General features: G+C 40.6%; 1 protein-coding gene across 3 annotated transcripts in view; it reads right to left on the reverse strand.

The window, feature by feature from the left end:
• fstl5 (follistatin-like 5) overlaps positions 1-1,428 on the reverse strand; it is a 198,847-nt gene extending 197,419 nt beyond the window's left edge. For 2 of the 3 annotated variants that reach the window (XM_026182979.1, XM_026182971.1), the window contains exon 1: positions 848-1,428. In XM_026182979.1, the coding sequence (XP_026038764.1) occupies positions 848-870 (23 nt within the window). In that variant the 5' untranslated portion in view covers positions 871-1,428. The remainder of the gene's footprint in view (positions 1-847) is intronic. The other variant, XM_026182987.1, reaches the window with a different exon arrangement.
• Between the last annotated feature and the right edge of the window lie 19,459 nt (positions 1,429-20,887).

Below are 20,887 nucleotides of genomic sequence, written 5' to 3' on the forward strand. Positions count from 1 at the left end.
CATGACAAATTCTGTTGTATATTAATGTGCACGAGTCCTACTTTTCCACACAAAAAACAAAAAAATAATGATGACGCTCCCACGTCCTGCAACAGTAACCTCGTGTAGTGGATTTAACATGTAAAATCTAAGTCGTATCGATTGAAGAACTTAATCTGGTTTTCTGCTGGGCTACTTTTAAGTCCGTCTGATGCACCGCAGCAGAGATTAAAACAATGACCCCCAAATATTTTCTTTCGCAAATCGACAGACAACACAGTTAACGGCCATCCCCGGCAGAGCCCGTAATATAGTACTGCCAAATGAGTCAGGCGCAAAGCAGAGGATGAAAAACAAAAGTATAATCCCTTCGCTGCTAACGGTGTCACTCAAGGATTAGCGTGCCAAGGGGGAAAAAAATAACACGCTAAGTACTACGCGGATAAATTAAAAGCTCTGGGCAAGGCGGCGTGCCTGCAATCGTTTCAGAAACATTGATTGTGTTACAATGGGGAATGTTTGTGCTTCAGTGCTCTCACCCCGACAGCATAACAGCAACTATAATCTCAACTTCAGATATCCGGATATCAGCTGATTTGAGTCTCCGGGACCTGGCTGAAAGTAAATTGAAAATGGTAAAAGCTTAAGGCAGTAGATTGAGAGATATTTTCTGAGTCGGGGAGACTGACCCGGTGGATTATTAGAAAAGAGTTGTGGCGCCTCACCGATGATGGGGGTTAAGCTGTGTGTCTGATAGCGAGTCACACAGAGATGAATGAGGACTTCCTCGGGAAGGCGCTCAAATCGGATGGGCTTTAACAATTAGTCCACAACAGCATATAAAACACACAAACACACATTTTCTTACCTGTGAATCCAGACGTTAACCATCCAGGAGGGTAATCCGAACAACAGTTGCGGTGAATGGATTTAAGCAACACTTCTCAACAAAGTAAGGACCAATTAATGATAATCTCGAGGTCGGGTCAAATCCACGGACGGTCTGGGGGTAATTTCCGATGTGGGCAGAGAGCTATGCTCCGTAGAAGTTTGCACCTCTAAGCAGCCAAAGGGCAGATTGTTAATCCTTTCCCAAAATAACACCAAGTACAGTAGAGCCGACGGAGGAAGGAGAAGGCGAGAGGAGGGTGTAGAGTTCAGCACCACGACAGAGTGGACAGCTCCGACGGCGCAGCGATCTCACCTCGGCCGCTTTCGGGTCTCGTGTGCGCCACTGAGGTAGGAGCCACCAGCCCCAACCTCACCTACTGGCTCAGTCCTGACCGGATTTACATACAATCACAGGGGAGGGAGGGAGGAGAGGAGGGGGTGAACCAATCACAAGTATCCCGTAGTAGGCAGTATAGGCAAGAGAACGAGCGCACACCGACAGAGTGGATGTGGAGCGGTTTAGTGCCTCCGTGCCAAGCGAAACTGTCCTTGACTAAAACGGGAGAGAAAGCGAAGCGCGCGAAAGAGAGAGAGAGAGGGGGGGGGGGGGGGGGGCAGAGAGAGTGCGAGAGAAAGAGAGCGAGAGAGACGGGTCTTATGGCTGCCCCACTCTCTCACTTACTCACACAGAGACACACACACGTATGTGTATTTATATTTATACACACGCAGACTCATATATCAACCATAAAGTAATGCATTAACGGTGCTACATATTCCATTAATTAAACTCCATTCATTATCACCTTATTGCTGCTCCATAAAATTCTGTTTATACTGAATTAAATGTGACAAACCGCAAATGAGCAGATTTGGTTATTTCTTAGTTCTTTATTTCCTTTTTTGTTTCAGACCATGTAAAGTGGGAAACAGAAAAAACATTATTATTTTTTTTTTCTTTTAGATACTTAGGTTTTAAACTAAAGTGGTTTTAAACTAAAGGGGTTTACGACACCAACTCTCTGCCATCTATAATCCAGTTTTGAGATCCCTTCCCAGACGCCTTAACGCCCACTCACATCCTGGGCCATCTGACCTCAGGAATTCGCATGATAAGGTGGGGCCAGGTTTCACAATGAACACACCCGAAACTCTGGCTGATTGGGACCCACGCCCAGTTTCCCACCTTGGCTCAGGCGATTAAAGGATCATCAGGGGGTCCTTTTGTCCCTCTGTGGGGGGTCACTCCCACTAGGTTTATATCTGGGACTCTCCACCATTTGACCTTAGAACTGAAGAAGCTTCTCGGATGAGAGGTGAAACGTCTTCAAGCAACTTAAAGAAGTCCAGACGCTTTTCTTTGCAAGCTCCTTTGACTACGATGACCTGGATGACTGAGAACCTTCACAGACATAAAGTGAAAATGTAAAGAACATGCATTCAAGTATGTATATGTGTAAAAGTCTAAACTATCCTACAATGCTTTAAATTGGTGGCACAGTAAAGAAAAGCATATATTATTACTACTAATAATGGTGATGTTCATAATATTTTAGTACATTTTTGAATTTTATATCTTGCCCTCCTACTTAAAGAACTAGTGTACATCCTTCACAACTGTCCACATTCAGTCTGTGGTGTCATGTCCTGCATCAGCTTATAAGTGAAGACACAACAATGTCAAGAGGGTTTGCCTTTGGGGTCTTATGCCAAGCCTTTCTGGCTTTAAATAACTTGATGTTGTACTGCAACTATGATACCTATATGTGTGCTATGTTTATAGGATATCCGTAGATATACAAATGCAGTGATTTGAGCTTTTCCTTGATTTGTTATTCTTATATTTTTTCTGTTTAGTCTATTGTTTAGCTTACTTTCTAGATGTTTTAAATTCCCCCTTTTTGATGCACGCTTAAAGTGAGACGACATTCCATTCTTACTTCATGTGTGTGCCACACTGCAGGCTGCTGCTGGAATATTATGATCCTAGCATACCACACCACCGTTTTTTTATCCTTTTTGTGCATCAGTGGCTACTTTTAAAATGCACTGTAGCTCATTGTGAAAGATTTTCAATGGACAGCATCTCTGCAAAATAATGTTGCAGGTAGCAATCTATGCCACTTCTACATACTCACATATCAGAGAAGCGCAACAGAAATGCAAACAATAAACAAATGTTTCCGCATTTGGCAATGTAAACATCTGGTGCATGTTTGGTGCTTCGCACACAAAAGGACTGGTGCACATTTCCTTGATACAGCAGTGGGAACAGTCAGCGAAGGAACTGTGCAGCGCTGTAACATTAGTCTTCATGACTGAACAGACAAAGAAAGAAACAGCACCAGTAGAAACCTTGGCTGTGTCTCAGACCAGTCTACAGTTCAGCACATTAGAAACTGTCCAGGGAATAAGATATTTTCTGGGTTGTTTCAGTGCAAGAAAAGTTCAGTTCTGTGGAGAAAAAATGATCTCAGGAAATGGAATGATGGCTCTCTGTCATCAGTGCCTGGAATTGCAACACTTCTATTTCACTTGAGTTTGTCTTTTCTTGTAGTAGGGAAGGACAGCTGGACCTAATAAGCAAATTATTGTTCCAGCATGTTCTTTTTGTTGGAATATTTCCATTATTAAATTGTCAGTAAACTTGCAAAGTGAACGTCATGGGTTTAAAGTTCTATTGATTTATCATCTAGCCACCTGACTACTGTATTTATTTATTCTGTTTGGCAAGCACATATTTCTGACGTATCCATGCTATTATGAGAACTGCACGTGCCTTTGAGTCACCAATCCTTCAGTCTTCAGTGAATAAGTAAGCTTATAATAAGCTAGTGATTACTTATTGAACTGAAGAATGATTTGAAATTACGGATGTACTGTAAAACACAGAAAAGAAGTCGGCACTTGCTGGTTTATTGATTTTAGTGACATCTGCTCACCCAGCATGCACACAAAAACTTTCTCACTTCCTGCTTGGGTGCTAAAAAAAATACATGGCCAGTGTCTCTCCGGTAAACTATCCTCACACACAAGTGACACATGGTCTGTTTCTGGGAGGAGGGAAAGGAATAATAATAGATTTCAATGAATAAGTCTGGTGCTACAAAACAAAACAAAAAATCAGCAGCAATTTATTAGGTTGTGACTCAGGACCAGCTATCATGTATTAAAATGAAATGTTTAATGGGCTTATCAGAGAAAGTGTACTGCATTACAAAGCAGCAGGAGACAGAAATCAATCAAAATGAAAAATGACAACAAAACGATAGCAAAGACACAAAAAGGAAGTGAAATGAGTTGCAGAAGGACCACAAGAAGAAGCAAAAACTACAAGAAACACAGGCTACAGAGTAAAACAAAGTAATAAAAAAGTAATAAGAAATAGATGATAAATTGCCGTCCTGTCCATGGTGTAAGACGTCTTTCACCCCGTGACCCAGAATTTTGTAAGTTGGAGAAAAAGCATAGATGGATTGTAGACAGAGGTGCAAAACAGCTACAAAAAACGAAATCGACATAAAATACCCACAAACACACATAATATTACTCAAAATAGCTCAGGGGGTGTAATTCTGGAGACAGACCATGATAGGTGCATAGTTTGTGGTCTGTCTCTTTTTTGGTCTGTTGGTCTTGCATTGCTGCAGAAAGAGGGTCTTATACATCTTTGCACAGGGACTCACCCATGCTAATATGTAAAGAAAAAAAAAGTTTTACTTTAAAAATAGTACTTTGACAAAAAACATTCAAAATCAACATTTACTTACCAGCTTTTGCCCAGAAGTTCACCTGTAGAGTTTATTTTACCTGACTATAGCTCCAAACGTCCCGTGATTACAACTGAGATATCTATGATATCTGAACAAAGAGAGCACATTTTGTGGAAACCTAAAAAAGAAAAAATAAGAAAATAAGAAACAGCTGTGACTGTTTTTTGTGACTGCATGATAGGAGTGTTTTCAGATCTGCCATCTGGTTTAAGGTATAGGAATTAAATAGTGTTAATGTTAGGGAATGAGTATGTTTGCTGGCTAAAAAACTTGCAAAAATCAAAAGAAAAAAACAAAAGCATGCTGACTGTTTGGAGTAAACAATGCAAGTCAAAGTCTGCCACTTTGTATTCAGAACTACCTCCCTCCTAAGTGTTGTGACATTATCAAACCTCCCATCCTTCCACTGTTGCTTGTGGCAGAGGTGAGTCACTCAAGACACAAAAGGTCACTTGTTCAGAAAATGTAAACACAGGTCATTTGAAGCATTTGAACAAAAACAATGGTGACGTTTTGTCATGAAGGCAGAGTTCTTGTGAGTGACTATCACATAGACTAAGCCTCAATATTCTTAGCTTCTTGATTACAGTGGGGCAAAAAAGTATTTAGTCAGCCACCGATTGTGCAAGTTCCCCCACTTAAAATGATGACAGAGGTCAGTAATTTGCACCAGAGGTACACTTCAACTGTGAGAGACAGAATGTGAAAAAAACATCCATGAATCCACATGGTAGGATTTGTAAAGAATTTATTCGTAAATCAGGGTGGAAAATAAGTATTTGGTCAATAACAAAAATACAACTCAATACTTTGTAACATAACCTTTGTTGGCAATAACAGAGGTCAAACGTTTACTATAGGTCTTTACCAGGTTTGCACACACAGTAGCTGGTATTTTGGCCCATTCCTCCATGCAGATCTTCTCGAGAGCAGTGATGTTTTGGGGCTGTCGCCGAGCAACACGGACTTTCAACTCCCGCCCCAGATTTTCTATGGGGTTGAGGTCTGGAGACTGGCTAGGCCACTCCAGGACTTCCAAATGCTTCTTACGGAGCCACTCCTTTGTTGCCCGGGCGGTGTGTTTTGGATCATTGTCATGTTGGAAGACCCAGCCTCGTTTCATCTTCAAAGTTCTCACTGATGGAAGGAGGTTTTGGCTCAAAATCTCACGATACATGGCCCCATTCATTCTGTCCTTAACACGGATCAGTCGTCCTGTCCCCTTGGCAGAAAAACAGCCCCATAGCATGATGTTTCCACCCCCATGCTTCACAGTAGGTATGGTGTTCTTGAGATGCAACTCAGTATTCTTCGTCCTCCAAACACGACGAGTTGAGTTTATACCAAAAAGTTCTACTTTGGTTTCATCTGACCACATGACATTCTCCCAATCCTCTGCTGTATCATCCATGTGCTCTCTGGCAAACTTCAGACGGGCCTGGACATGCACTGGCTTCAGCAGCGGAACACGTCTGGCACTGCGGGATTTGATTCCCTGCCGTTGTAGTGTGTTACTGATGGTGACCTTTGTTACTTTGGTCCCAGCTCTCTGCAGGTCATTCACCAGGTCCCCCCGTGTGGTTCTGGGATCTTTGCTCACCGTTCTCATGATCATTTTGACCCCACGGGATGAGATCTTGTGTGGAGCCCCAGATCGAGGGAGATTATCAGTGGTCTTGTATGTCTTCCATTTTCTGATGATTGCTCCCACAGTTGATTTTTTCACACCAAGCTGCTTGCCTATTGTAGATTCACTCTTCCCAGTCTGGTGCAGGTCTACAATACTTTTCCTGGTGTCCTTCGAAAGCTCTTTGGTCTTGGCCATGGCGGAGTTTGGAGTCTGACTGTTTGAGGCTGTGGACAGGTGTCTTTTATACAGATGATGAGTTCAAACAGGTGCCATTCATACAGGTAACGAGTGGGGGACAGAAAAGCTTCTTACAGTAGACGTTACAGGTCTGTGAGAGCCAGAGATTTTCCTTGTTTGAGGTGACCAAATACTTATTTTCCACCCTGATTTACGAATAAATTCTTTACAAATCCTACCATGTGAATTCATGGATTTTTTTTCACATTCTGTCTCTCACAGTTGAAGTGTACCTCTGGTGCAAATTACTGACCTCTGTCATCATTTTAAGTGGGGGAACTTGCACAATCGGTGGCTTCAGCATTCATTATCAAACTTTAAATCGTTTAATCACATGTTGTTTGTCCTGCATGCTACAGAAATGATAGAAACAAAGATGGACATAAAAACTGAAGCATATTAAACAGTAAATCTGCACAGAACATGTATTAAAATGAAAACCTTTTAAAAATCAACAAATGCTCACTTTTTGAAAAAATCTAGTTAATGTAAAGTGAGTTATTCTAATTAACTGATGGAAAAATTGTAACTGCAGTGATCTGAATATTGAGTTAAACCATAGACCTTATATAAAAGATGGATTTAGCACAGTTGTTTGTCTCAAACAACTGATAAACACTGAAAAAAATAGCTATATAAAATAAATCCCCAAACCCACATACAAAAGATAAAGTAGTAAAGTATATGTAAAATAATGACTTTACTGTGAAATTTAACAGAAATTAACAATTTGAATTTATCCATACATTAGCTTCACTTGTGAAGTGTATCCACTTCACGTCAGCAGCACGTGGCACGTAGTTGCTTAAGTGACAGAATTTAATCCACTTTCTACGGTCTCTGGTCACCAGGTTGCTTAGATGAAGTTTTAGTGATGTGAAGTTGGCAGGGCCTGGGTTAAACTTTCCTCAGCTTCAGGGCAAGGGATTCACATGGCTGCCAGTGAAGGATATTGGGGATTGACATAAGACAGGGTGGTAAATACAGCAGTATGGGTAAAAAGAGGGTTACCAAGAAGTGAAGCCTGGAATGTCTGCTAATGACCAACCATCACAAAATGATGCATAATGCGCAATTCCTGTGTGGACGCTCCTAAAGCACAGAGAAATGGTTATTCAAAGTGATTATTCAGTTTTGAATTTCCTTTATGTACTTACCATCACAAAAAATAAATAAGCGCCCGACATCATAACAATGTCTGAAAAGAGTTCTTGGAATTTTTCACACACACACAGGCCAGAGAGTTTTCTGGAGCCAGCACCTGCTGACTCTCACTGGTAGCAAATTTAAGGTACATTTATACTGGCAGTAATGTCATGAGGCTGTTTTAATTGGTAGATTCCACATGAAAGAGACACACTTTGCCTGAAACCGAAAGTCTAAATCTAAAAGACTAAAAAAAGCCCATTAAAAACTGCCAAAATGTGAAAATAGCCAGCCCTCCTCTGGCATCTTGGCCCCTGCGTTCAGATGAGATGATATAGAATAATTGGTCTCGCACAAATTCATTCCCCACTCATCAGGTAAAAGGCTAACTCAATGCTCCACCACTGCTTAATTCATGTGCACACTTTTTTTTTTTTGCTCTTTATACTTCACGAAAAAATAAAACAGCCCACATAAGGTGGAGGAGTCAAGTTCCCTCTCAGACCACTTGAATTAAAGCATGCTGAAAGGTTATTATGGATTTATTTGTCCACTGATGCCCAAAACACGCCAGCATTAAACCGCTGAAATGTTTGCCTTCATGTAAATCCCAAAAACATGTCACAGGCTTCACATCACATGTGTAAACAGTCACATCACCATAATCAAACATGATGTACGTGCTGACGCTCACTCAGCACATATGCCAAAAGTGTTGCTGCTCGTGTGAAATGAAGTTACAGCATGATTCATTAAGGCATATAAGACGGAGCTCTCCCTTGACATTCTCCACACAAATCCAGAGATTATGTTGCCACATCTGTGCTTATAAACTACCCGTGTGTATATGTCACATGGGCGCAGCTGAGATGGCTGTAATTTATCATGCAGACAATTAATGCCCTGCATGTTAAATAAGAAAGTCGAGGAAGGACTTGTCTCCACGGGTGCAATAAAGCATGCTGCTGTGCTCAAGCTGCAAATTCATCGTCTGTGTTCAGGCTTTTGCGTTGAGAGGTTGTGGGTATGTTGTGCGTAAGCCTGGTTTTGAAAGAGCCTGTATACATACACACACACGCACACACACTGAAGTGTTAGAAACTCCACTTCTGTATCTGTTCATATGTGAGCAGGCTTTTCTTTTGAAAATAATGGATGCGAGAGAATAATCAGAGAGTGTGTGTGCGCGCGTGTGTGTAGGCGTGTGGTGGAGACTGTAATAGATTGTGACACATTGTATGGGCAGCGTCAGCAAGAGCATGCGCACACAGATGTGATATGTGACCAGTTTCGCATCCCATTATCTGTTAAACTGCGCGCTGTCGTGCACGACTCCAGATTGCGATGTCAACTTGATGTACATTCACTGTGCTCGCTGCATTAGGACTGAGCATATGGCTCCCACTCGCCACTCTCTGGGCCTCTGCTCGAACCGAGGGACGTTAGCTGGGATCCATCTTTCTGAGCCGAGGCTTTGTATTCAACCTCGGTGAATTTGCAGCTGCTGTGCTGGAAGCTAAAACAAAGAATACTTATAGATCTATGCTTTAGTCAAAGTGAGAGTTCAAACACTTGAAAAGAGAGAGTGCAGTTGCCACAGTTTATAAGTAAATTTCTTTACGGAGTGATTTGTACGATGTGGTGGAAAGGACATCATTCTCTGTGGGGATCTCGAAGGAAAATGCTTCTGAAGCACAAAAAAAATTGAAAGCCAGTTTGCATGCTTCAGCCTCTCACCTGTGTGGATTTGTTGATTTTCTCTGCTTTGAACTGAGTTCTGAAGTGTGTGTCAAAAAAAGGTGTCACTTTTTACCTTGAGAAAGTATGATGGACACTTTTCACCATTTTACAACATATTTCAGAGGCCATGTTTGGATTCACAATAGCTCTTCATCAAAGAAGTTTAGCCCGGGCATTCATTTCAAGGAGACCTCTGCTTCAGTACAGCGCAATTACTGACAAAGATGACTAAAAAAGGCTCAACTTTTTAGAGCCAGTCGTTGCTTTGTGGAGTGGAATGTGTGCTTTTACCGCAAATCTTTCCATTATCTGAGAAATCATTGTACTATAAACGTTTTTTTGTCTTTTAAGAACCCTTCAGACTTGATCTAATCCAACTGGACCTCAATCATATTTCTTCTTTTCTCTGATTCCTGCACTATGTGCACAGCTCCTTGATTTGAATGCCCATTAAATAATCTATCGATTTACATCTGTTGTTTTTATAAGCATTTTTACCTGAATGCACTTACAAATGCTTTAAACATTTGTCCACAAGGTGATGACTTTATGTACAAAGTAATACTAGCCTACTGTTCAAACACCTTTGAGATCATCATCTGAAAATGCATCTGCCTTTTAGTTTAGTGTTTTGGGCTACAGACTTTTTTTCCCGCGCTCCTCGAGGCTTTCAAGAGCCTTTTCACACAGTTGTTTTGCTCTTTTCATTTATGCACAAAGTAATTCTTAGAAAATGAGTGGACGTTGTTGCTAAGTCATTCCTAATGGAACATTCTACAGCTACATTCATAATGCATGCAGCAGTCACGGCACTTTGACTGAAAGCTTTTGTGTCTGGCTGGAGGTCAGAGTCCAAACATTGCTCTGATATTTGAGACTAGAAACCCAAACAGATCTCAAACAAAGACACGGCACCATGCTGCTTTCAGGCCACTGCAACTTCAATTTGTGACTAGTGTTTGTAGCACTCAAATGATTGCATCTTGGCAAAGAATTCAGCCCAGAATTTATGTAAAACAATCTGTGCTTAACACATATTTGAATTACAAAGACTGTACTCTGATGGGAAAGACAGTTTGGATGCTGCTCAGTTATTAAGGTTATTATTTATGCATATTTTATTACTTTTGGACGTATTCATGATTGCAGAAACATTTAACAGTAGTTGCTGGATATCTCAGTACCTACTACCGCCTAATGGATGTGAACTAAAAAGTGGATCACCGCTAATCAAAATTTTGTGCACATGCTACAACCGAGTGTTGTAGCCTTTTGATGTGCTTCTTAGCTAAACATTGTTCCCCAAAGGATGTGGTATGAAATCAATCTCAGCAGGACGAAAAACATAAAACACTTCTTTTGACCTAAAGAGACATGGTCCACTTTTAAAGCAGGTCTATGAATGAGTTCAAAAAAGCTTTGATTATAATTTTTCAGTGCAAGTTTATCTTCTGGGAGATAAATTTGACTGAGATTACATGCTCAAATTCATACTTGCATTTTGACTTGACAGTAAATATACTGTGTGTGTGTGTGTGTGTGTGTGTGTGTGTGTGTGTGTGTGTGTGTGTGTGTGTGTGTGTGTGTGTGTGTGTGTGTGTGTATACACTATGTGTACACCTGCAAGAAACACATGCCAGACTTGATAAGGAATGCTGGATATACACATATGCAAAGATGAAATTTGCCTTTGACATTTTTCAAAATTATCTGCTAATGGATGGGGTGTGATTGGCAAACGCATAGCCTGTATATAAAGAGCATAAACCCATAAAATCCACAAGTAAATACCCCTCGTGATGCTATCAGTTAAGCCACATTAACATCAAGGTGTAAATCCAGCAAGCTTGAAAGCTCATCATGTGCAGCAGAAAATATAATAATAAATATACATCCTGAATTATGCAGAATGAACAGGTAACAGGCTGTCAGATTGATTGAAGATGGTGAAGCAAAGCAAGCTGTTAAATTTAATGAAGACAGGTAAGCATTTAATTCAGACAGAAGTTTTTCCAGTAGGTGCAAATCATAAAAAGCACAGAGAGGGGGGGATAAAGTATTGCTTAATCCATGTAAAAATAATCCAAGCAAAGACACAGTATGTGCCTAAAGTGTTTGTAGTTCCCAGCTGAGGGGGTCACAGCTCTGCACACGGGTTCAAGATAACTCTGAGTCCAGGAATAAGAATATTCTGCCCAACAGATCTGTTTTGTTATTTAGACTTTTGTCTAATCGTTGCTGCTTTTATGAAATACTTTTATCCATTAGTGCTTCAAACAGTTGTTTAAATAACACCACTGAATCTATTTAGAGGGGAAGTGCCTCTTTGCTTTAAATCTGAAATATGACAGGGGAATCCAACCACACACTGTTGCCTTCAAACTGCAAAGATCCACTTCTTAAATCTTCAACATACCATTGTATTTTAAAAACATATGCGCACGCAACTTTCATACAGATATATCGTATATGTGCAAAGTCCAACATTTGTCTGTGAAATATAACAAAGTCAAGTCTGATCGGTGTTCTTCTGTTCTTGTTCTTTAGACCCTTCCATGAAAAGCTTTCATGCAGTCCTGTGAAAAACTAAGACCACCCCATGATTAAATAGCTTGAAGAACCACCTTTAGAAGCAACAACTGTTATACCCCAGCCCAGGGAAAACTGCCTCCCTAACCAAAAACAGGAGAAAAGGTTCCCAAAGAAAAATGGCTTCTTACCCCTACAGCTACCGAGTAAGAAAAAGTATCGACAACTATTTACATCTATACACGACAACTATTTACATCTATACACGACAACTATTTACAACACGGGGGGAGATCGCGACCATGACAAACTGAAACACAGGGCTTAAATACATAGAGGGAGCAATCAGGGAATGGACAACAGGAGGGAAACACAGCTGGGGCAAATCAGAACTGACGAGACAAGGAAGCGTAAACTGAACACACTGAGATAAGACAGACCTTCGAAGTAAAACAGGAAACGCATAACAGTCATGCCTAACACAAAACACTAACATTGGATCGTAACATTTCCCCCCACCCAAAAATCAAACATTTAACCCCAAGTGAAATGTTTGATTCATACAGACGAAGGCCGGATGGGCCCCATGGACCCTCCAGCGAAGACAGACGAAGGCCAGACAGGCCCCTTGGACCCTCCAGCGAAGACGGAAGGCTGAAGCGGACCCTCGGACCCTCCAGCGAAGACAGATGAAGGCTGAAGCGGTCCCTCGGACCCTCCAGCGAAGACGGACGAAGGCCGGACAGGCCCCTCGGACCCTCCAGCGAAGACGGAAGGCTGAAGCGGACCCTCGGACCCTCCAGCGAAGACAGATGAAGGCTGAAGCGGTCCCTCGGACCCTCCAGCGAAGACGGACGAAGGCCGGACAGGCCCCTCGGACCCTCCAGCGAAGACGGAAGAACCAACCAAGAACACAGGTAATCCCGGACGAGCCCCCATTTATGTTACACCCCAGCCCAGGGAAAACTGCCTCGCTAACCAAAAACAGGAGAAAAGGTTCCCAAAGAAAAATGGCTTCTCACTAGTGATGTGACGTTCTGTATCGAGGCTTCGAAGCTTGTGTCGAGTAATGGAGGGGGCGTTTCCGCGATGCGCGTATCGAGGCATTGCTTCATTTATGGGAGGAGCTGAAAATGATGACGTCCGAAGCCTCGCTGCCCGGCTGTACCACGTGACTGGTTCATGAAGTGGTTCGAATTTTGCCGCGAGATATGACAGCGATATAAACCCCTCAGACTTCCTTCAAAATGTAGGTGTTTGATGGAGAGTTGCGGTTAGTGAGAGTTTGGAGGTTTATGAGAGTGAGGAGAGAAAGTCAGGAGAGAATGGAGCCAGCTAAGAAGAGGAGGATGTCCTCCCCTGTGTGGGAAGATTTTGATCTTATTCCTCCCAACAAGGTATGTAAATTTCTACAGAAGATGTATTTTCATAATACTGATGGTGCAATAGGACAAAGGATTCAAAAGATTTGTTTAATCATTAAATCCTAGCTATGTTCTCCCCACTAAAAAGGTCATAAAAGCAGTGAAAATTTAGTTTTTACAGAATAAAATGTGAACAGGCAGGACAAAGCCTCAGTGTGTAGCTGTCCATACCTCAACGTTACAAAAGCACAACTACTGTCCACACCCCACCTCACAGTAAATGATCATTTCCATTTTAAGCATTTCCAAATAATCATTTTCCATACTGCCAGTATAAATATACACAGTGTACTGCCATCACTACAATATACATGTTTTACACACTCCTTTTGTTGTTGACATTTACAGGCTGTGTGCAAAAGGCCACACTCTTCAAATTCATGCCAACTAATATTTTTACGTCCAGTAGGTGTCCTACTAGAGCAAATGAAGCTTCAAGAAGCTTTGCGCTGGGGTGAACCAATTGGATGAAAAGCTTCAGTGCTTCATGAAGCTTCATCTGCCCATCACTACTTCTCACCCCTACAGCTACCGAGTAAGAAAAAGTATGGACAACTATTTACATCTATATACGACAACTATTTACAACACGGGGGGGAGATCGCGACCATGACAAACTGAAACACAGGGCTTAAATACATGGAGGGAGCAATCAGGGAATGGACAACAGGAGGGAAACACAGCTGGGGCAAATCAGAACTGACGAGACAAGGAAGCGTAAACTGAACACACTGAGATAAGACAGACCTTCGAAGTAAAACAGGAAACACATAAAAGTCATGCCTAACACAAAACACTGACGACATTGGATCGTAACACAACCCAAAGTAACTGTTTTTTGTACGAGTGTATCAGTCTCACACTCATTGTGGTTTGTTGGCATCTATTTATGAACACCTCTCTCAAGGTCGCATCACAACATCTGAACTGGATTGCAGTCTGGATGTTGAGTGAGCCATTCCAACAACATTCTTTTCTTTTTCAGCCATTCTGTTGTAGGCTTGACTTGTGGGTTTGCTTGGGATAATTTCTGAAACATTTCTTCTTTAGATGTAGCTTTGAGAGCCATGCAATCAAAAGCTTTTTAGAGAGTAGAAGATTTTTCTAATTCTACTACCATTTACTTTAACCTTAAACATGTTAAATGAGTTCTGTAGAGCCTGAGATGTAGTTCTTGGGTTTTTTGCAGTTTCTGTGAACGCCGCATGGTCTGACCTCATGGTGAATTTGTCCAAACATCCACTCCTGGGAAGATTATGGCACAACTGAATGCTCCAGATCAGACAACTGCCAAAATTTCTCATCACACTTGCCGATGATCAGTTAATCAATGCACTTGATTTGCAGCACCTGGCTGCTGCTTGCCCTCTTAATTCCCATGGAAGTAGAAGGGTAGACTTAGTTTTTCCACAGGACTGCATTGAGTCCTATGATAATGTTCTTTTTCAAATGACTGACAGTCATTCATATAATCTTTTATACTGTTTATGACCTCAAAGTCATTCTTAATTAAATTGCCACAACTATCAAAAGGTGATTGACAGTCCAGACACTGAATGAATGTGATGTGACAATAAAAAGTGATTTGATTTGATTTGAATATCAAAGTCAAAGCTGGGAACCAGAGAATGAGATAAACTGAGGTTAGAGAAAAGAGATTTGTATCAATGCTAATTGCTGGCATGAAGGGGAAAAAGAATTAAGCATTATACATGTATATAAGATGTAGAAGTTCTTCTCTGTAGTCCACAAATAAATAAAACCAGTGAGATGGACTGAAACTCTGTATAAAAACAGACATGATGGTGTGGATGTAAAGTATAGCTTGATTAAAGTTATTTTATAACTGCGTGGATGTTAAGCTGCATATTACAAGATCTCCACCCCCAGGTGTCAGGGCCTACACATATAACAACACAAAGACATTTAAAAGAACACATATTTTAAAAGCAAAGGTTAGAAACTTCTGCCTAGTGCCAACTTATAACTGATATAGGAGCAAGGTTTAGAGTGTATTCAAAAAGACTTTGAGTCTTATGCTTCAAGGACAGCTCTTAAATTCATTCCAAAGTTTGATTTTCTGTTATTAATGAGGTTATATTGCTGTGTTTGACATGAGATTATCTTTGTGACCTGAAGGCCTGATTTTCATCTTGAATTACCGTGCAATATGTCTGGATGTGCTGTGTGGCTTATGAACACTCCAAATCAAAGCCTTATACTTACATCTATGATTTATATGCGCGCCTGCATTCTGTCCATATTGTGATCAGATCTCATTATGCAAAGCAAGCGAACATGGCAGCTCTTGCTCTACAGCTTGGACTTAATTTTGCTTTTGCTGCAGAGGTAGGTCCTCTGTCACAGCAAATGGCTTTCTGTTAAGAAGAGATAGAAGTGGCAAAAGGAAAGACTGTGTTGATAAAGGGTTTACCTGCTTATGGGAGGTTTCTCGACTGAACAATTACATTTTAAAGAATAATGTCATACCACTTATACCCCAACAAAAGACACACTGGTTTCTTTTGTTGAAGTAACCATACATTTTTCATTTTTGTGGCAAGTTTATAAGTTAAAAACACCAGAAGTAAGTGACAACAAGATTTCAGTGAGTGTTACATTTCTCTTTAGCCCATTATTGTGTTGCTTTTGCCAGTTTGTAGAGTTTTTCTCTCCTGGTATCTGGCCCAAGATTTCATTGTGCAAAATTAAACATATATTATGTACTTTCATCTGACATATTCCCAAAAATATTAAATTAGTACTGTAAAGTAGGATAAAATGTGGGACAGGTGCTGAATTTGGATCTATGGAGGCTCATGTGGCAGAAGTCCATTTTTCTGCTGTAATCCAGGAATGCTATAATTCAGAAATTTTGCTATGGTTCCACCGTTAAATGAACCTGGAAATGGTAGGCAACTGGTTTTGATGCATGTGGGAGTGACAGAAATGCTACCCCATCAACAGCAATATGTATATTGCAAAAGGCAGTGCACACAGTGGATTAGCTGCTAGGTACAAATCTGTTTAAATAAATATATGTTTTTGAGGGGCTGACAGCTCTGAGACCACTGACAGTTTTCTGACATATCTAATCAAACTATCAACAAAGTCAAGAACATCAAAAATGTCTCAGAACTCCAAATATGTACATTTACCTTACAGTGGGGCAAAAAAGTATTTAGTCAGCCACCGATTGTGCAAGTTCCCCCACCTAAAATGATGACAGAGGTCAGTAATTTGCACCAGAGGTACACTTCAACTGTGAGAGACAGAATGTGAAAAAAAAATCCATGAATCCACATGGTAGGATTTGTAAAGAATTTATTCGTAAATCAGGGTGGAAAATAAGTATTTGGTCAATAACAAAAATACAACTCAATACTTTGTAACATAACCTTTGTTGGCAATAACAGAGGTCAAACATTTACTATAGGTCTTTACCAGGTTTGCACACACAGTAGCTGGTATTTTGGCCCATTCCTCCATGCAGATCTTCTCGAGAGCAGTGATGTTTTGGGGCTGTCGCCGAGCAACACGGACTTTCAACTCCCGCCACAGATTTTCTATGGGGTTGAGGTCTGGAGACTGGCTAGGCCACTCCAGGACTTTCAAATGCTTCTTACGGAGCCACTCCTTTGTTGCCCGGGCGGTGTGTTTTGGATCATTGTCATGTTGGAAGACCCAGCCTCGTTTCATCTTCAAAGTTCTCACTGATGGAAGGAGGTTTTGGCTCAAAATCTCACGATACATGGCCCCATTCATTCTGTCCTTAACACGGATCAGTCGTCCTGTCCCCTTGGCAGAAAAACAGCCCCATAGCATGATGTTTCCACCCCCATGCTTCACAGTAGGTATGGTGTTCTTGGGATGCAACTCAGTATTCTTCTTCCTCCAAACACGACGAGTTGAGTTTATACCAAAAAGTTCTACTTTGGTTTCATCTGACCACATGACATTCTCCCAGTCCTCTGCTGTATCATCCATGTGCTCTCTGGCAAACTTCAGACGGGCCTGGACATGCACTGGCTTCAGCAGCGGAACACGTCTGGCACTGCGGGATTTGATTCCCTGCCGTTGTAGTGTGTTACTGATGGTGACCTTTGTTACTTTGGTCCCAGCTCTCTGCAGGTCATTCACCAGGTCCCCCCGTGTGGTTCTGGGATCTTTGCTCACCGTTCTCATGATCATTTTGACCCCACGGGATGAGATCTTGTGTGGAGCCCCAGATCGAGGGAGATTATCAGTGGTCTTGTATGTCTTCCATTTTCTGATGATTGCTCCCACAGTTGATTTTTTCACACCAAGCTGCTTGCCTATTGTAGATTCACTCTTCCCAGTCTGGTGCAGGTCTACAATACTTTTCCTGGTGTCCTTCGAAAGCTCTTTGGTCTTGGCCATGGCGGAGTTTGGAGTCTGACTGTTTGAGGCTGTGGACAGGTGTCTTTTATACAGATGATGAGTTCAAACAGGTGCCATTCATACAGGTAACGAGTGGGGGACAGAAAAGCTTCTTACAGAAGACGTTACAGGTCTGTGAGAGCCAGAGATTTTCCTTGTTTGAGGTGACCAAATACTTATTTTCCACCCTAATTTACGAATAAATTCTTTACAAATCCTACCATGTGAATTCATGGATTTTTTTTTCACATTCTGTCTCTCACAGTTGAAGTGTACCTCTGGTGCAAATTACTGACCTCTGTCATCATTTTAAGTGGGGGAACTTGCACAATCGGTGGCTGACTAAATACTTTCTTGCCCCACTGTATATTTCACTCAGTAGTACCTCTATGTTTTTTCTTCTTTCGTTTAACTTTAGTGCTCAATATCCAGACACTCAAAGAAATCCACTTATCCCATGTGCTGCTTTCAACATTTTCATACTAAAATAATTTAGCATAAATTGATTTTTAAGATTACAGCAATAGTGCAACGTGTAAAGGAAAAAAAAACTTAATTAACACGATACAAATAAATTTGAGTTCACATACAGTACGGGAAGTCTTCTTATGCTGTAATTAACACAACCAGAAACTGTTTTTTTTTTCTTAATTGGTGAGTCGTGTGACTGAACATGTTCATTGCCTCATCTGTCACGTTCAGGGATTTGGCTCTGGCTGAGTTTCAGCTGCTAGTGAAAAATTACTGAAAAGATAAATAATGAAGTGAACGCTACACTGAAGGGGTAAAGTGCAAATGCTGAACCTTTAATCATTTCGTCCTCACCGTCCTTATGCCCATCTGTTGTTTCATTGCAGTTAAGTACTGCAACAACTTGTTAATTAAAGACTTTTTTCTAAAGAGAAACTACGGCTTTTGTTTTGACCTCACTAATGAGACTTGCAGTATCCTTTTCAGAAAAGTCCAAGAAGTTGCACTTTGTAACTTTGCTATAAATTATTGTCAGTTATCAGCTCTACTTGGATTTTGCTGATTTTTAACAAACACTACTACCAAGTTCAGATATTAAATATTACCACCATTCATTCTATATTTATTGAATGGTGCTTTTTCTTTTCTTTACTATTGTATGTTTTGCATCTTATCTTACCATACCTTATTTGTTATTTTTTCTGTATTTTTAGTTTAAATCTGTTTTTATCTATTTTATATTTTTTCTTAATTTGTACTTAGTGTACTCTTATCCTGCTTTCATTTTCAAGTTTTACTTTACAGTTTGATTTGATTTTATTACTCCTTGTTTTATGTCTTAATATTGGCTTATTAATCTGCATTATAGCTGTGTTATAGGTGCTATGCAAATCAAGTCTGTCTGACTGACTGCACCCAGGTTTGTTATATTTAGTCGCAGTGTGGCTTAGTGTGGCTTGGAATGACATTATATATGCGTGTGAGTACCCACAGAAACAATGGGTTTGACAAGGTAAAAAGAACATTAATATAGAACTCTTGTTTGAAATCACATTGGTTTAGAAAGTAGAAAGAGCAGAAGAAGCAGTTTAGTCCCGACAACCTCTGATTTTTAAACAAATGGTGCTAACTGGTAAGTCATCATTACTGTGATATGTACAGTAAACACATTGCAAATGACTGCCTGAAGTGGAATCAAAACAGAAAGTTATTTTGTTTACATGCACAAAGCAGTCACACTTAGCAAACTCGGATGTTTGACCTTGAAAAGAATTATTTCTTTTCTTTTTTCCCACTGGGCACAGCATATTAAATGTGTAATGCCTGTCATCAGAATACTAATTAAAGCAGAAGGACACATGGTCTGTATAGCTATTATGAACATGTCATTACTTGCTTATTAATCACGAGTCATAAAGTCCATAAAGTCTTTGTGATTGCCACAGTGAACACTGTTATCACACATTTTTCTCATATAGCGCAGACATATTACCAACATATTAGTGACAAATGTCTTTGTGTGGCTTAAACTTAACATTAAATGTATAATGTTAATGTTTCCTATAAGAGGGAATTCAGTTTTTTTAAGCATTACTGTTTGATGTTGCTGTATGCAGCTACATCTCTTTTCTACTGCTCCAATTGTAGGCTGCCACAGTAAAGTCATTTTACCCTGTCCACAGCATCCTCTTGTATCAAACTAACCTCTCTATATGTCACATAATGACATATAATCAGCCTACGTATGTGAAGATAAAACCCTTGATTTATACATCTAGCAAACAAATTACAGAGATATTATACAGTCTCCAGCATTAAGGGAATTATCCATCCAGCTAGTGACTTTTGTCCTCCAGGGACCAGCATGGGAGTTTGTGGTTGTGAACTTGTCCTATGCAGACCCTTGCAAACCACTGCCCCTTCCACCAGGGGGCAGTGTGCAAGACTGTTTTTTCTGTTGCTCATTTAGCTTAACACTAGTCATGTGAAGCAAAGTGAAGTGTCGTGAAAGTGAAACTGTGATTTGGGAGAAGTATTCAACCCATACCTCCTATGCAAAGTGGGTTTTAGATGTCTACAAGCAAGGTATGCTGTGGTTGCAAAAACCTTCACTCATTGTAGGCAAAGTGAAGTGCAAATCCTATGCATTGCTAGTAAAATGCATAGACTGTATCTGAAAGATGGACTGAGCTACAGTGATGCCACACCTTTTTGGTTATTGTCCAGAGCTGTTAAATCAAGCTAAAATACTTGATTGGCAGAGTGCATCACATAGACCAATGCGCTGATTAGTGCTAATTAGCATAGCAACAAGACAGACTTCTTAAATGGTCTGCTAGCACACTTGGCTGCGCATGAAGACTATTTAGCATTAAGTGTTCCAAAAGGTGCCAGCAATGCTACAAAATCAATGTGAGTGCAGTTCCCTGTTCAACTTGAATTTACGTTGAAGCCAAGCAGGTAGGTAAGTAGTAGCTACAGCTACCAGTGTTAGAACCTGTCTTTCAGTCAAAGTGGCAATAACGCCAACTTTAAGCTTTAATTAAATGAATGAGTTATATTAAAATCCAGTTCCTGTTCAGTGTTTTATTAGCTACAGAGACAAAGATATTCATATGAACATATCTGTTGTTAAGTTTGATATTTTAAAATAAGAGTGGAGCTTA

The sequence above is a fragment of the Astatotilapia calliptera genome, chromosome 2, assembly GCF_900246225.1.
Source record: "Astatotilapia calliptera chromosome 2, fAstCal1.2, whole genome shotgun sequence".
Lineage (NCBI taxonomy): Eukaryota > Metazoa > Chordata > Actinopteri > Cichliformes > Cichlidae > Astatotilapia > Astatotilapia calliptera.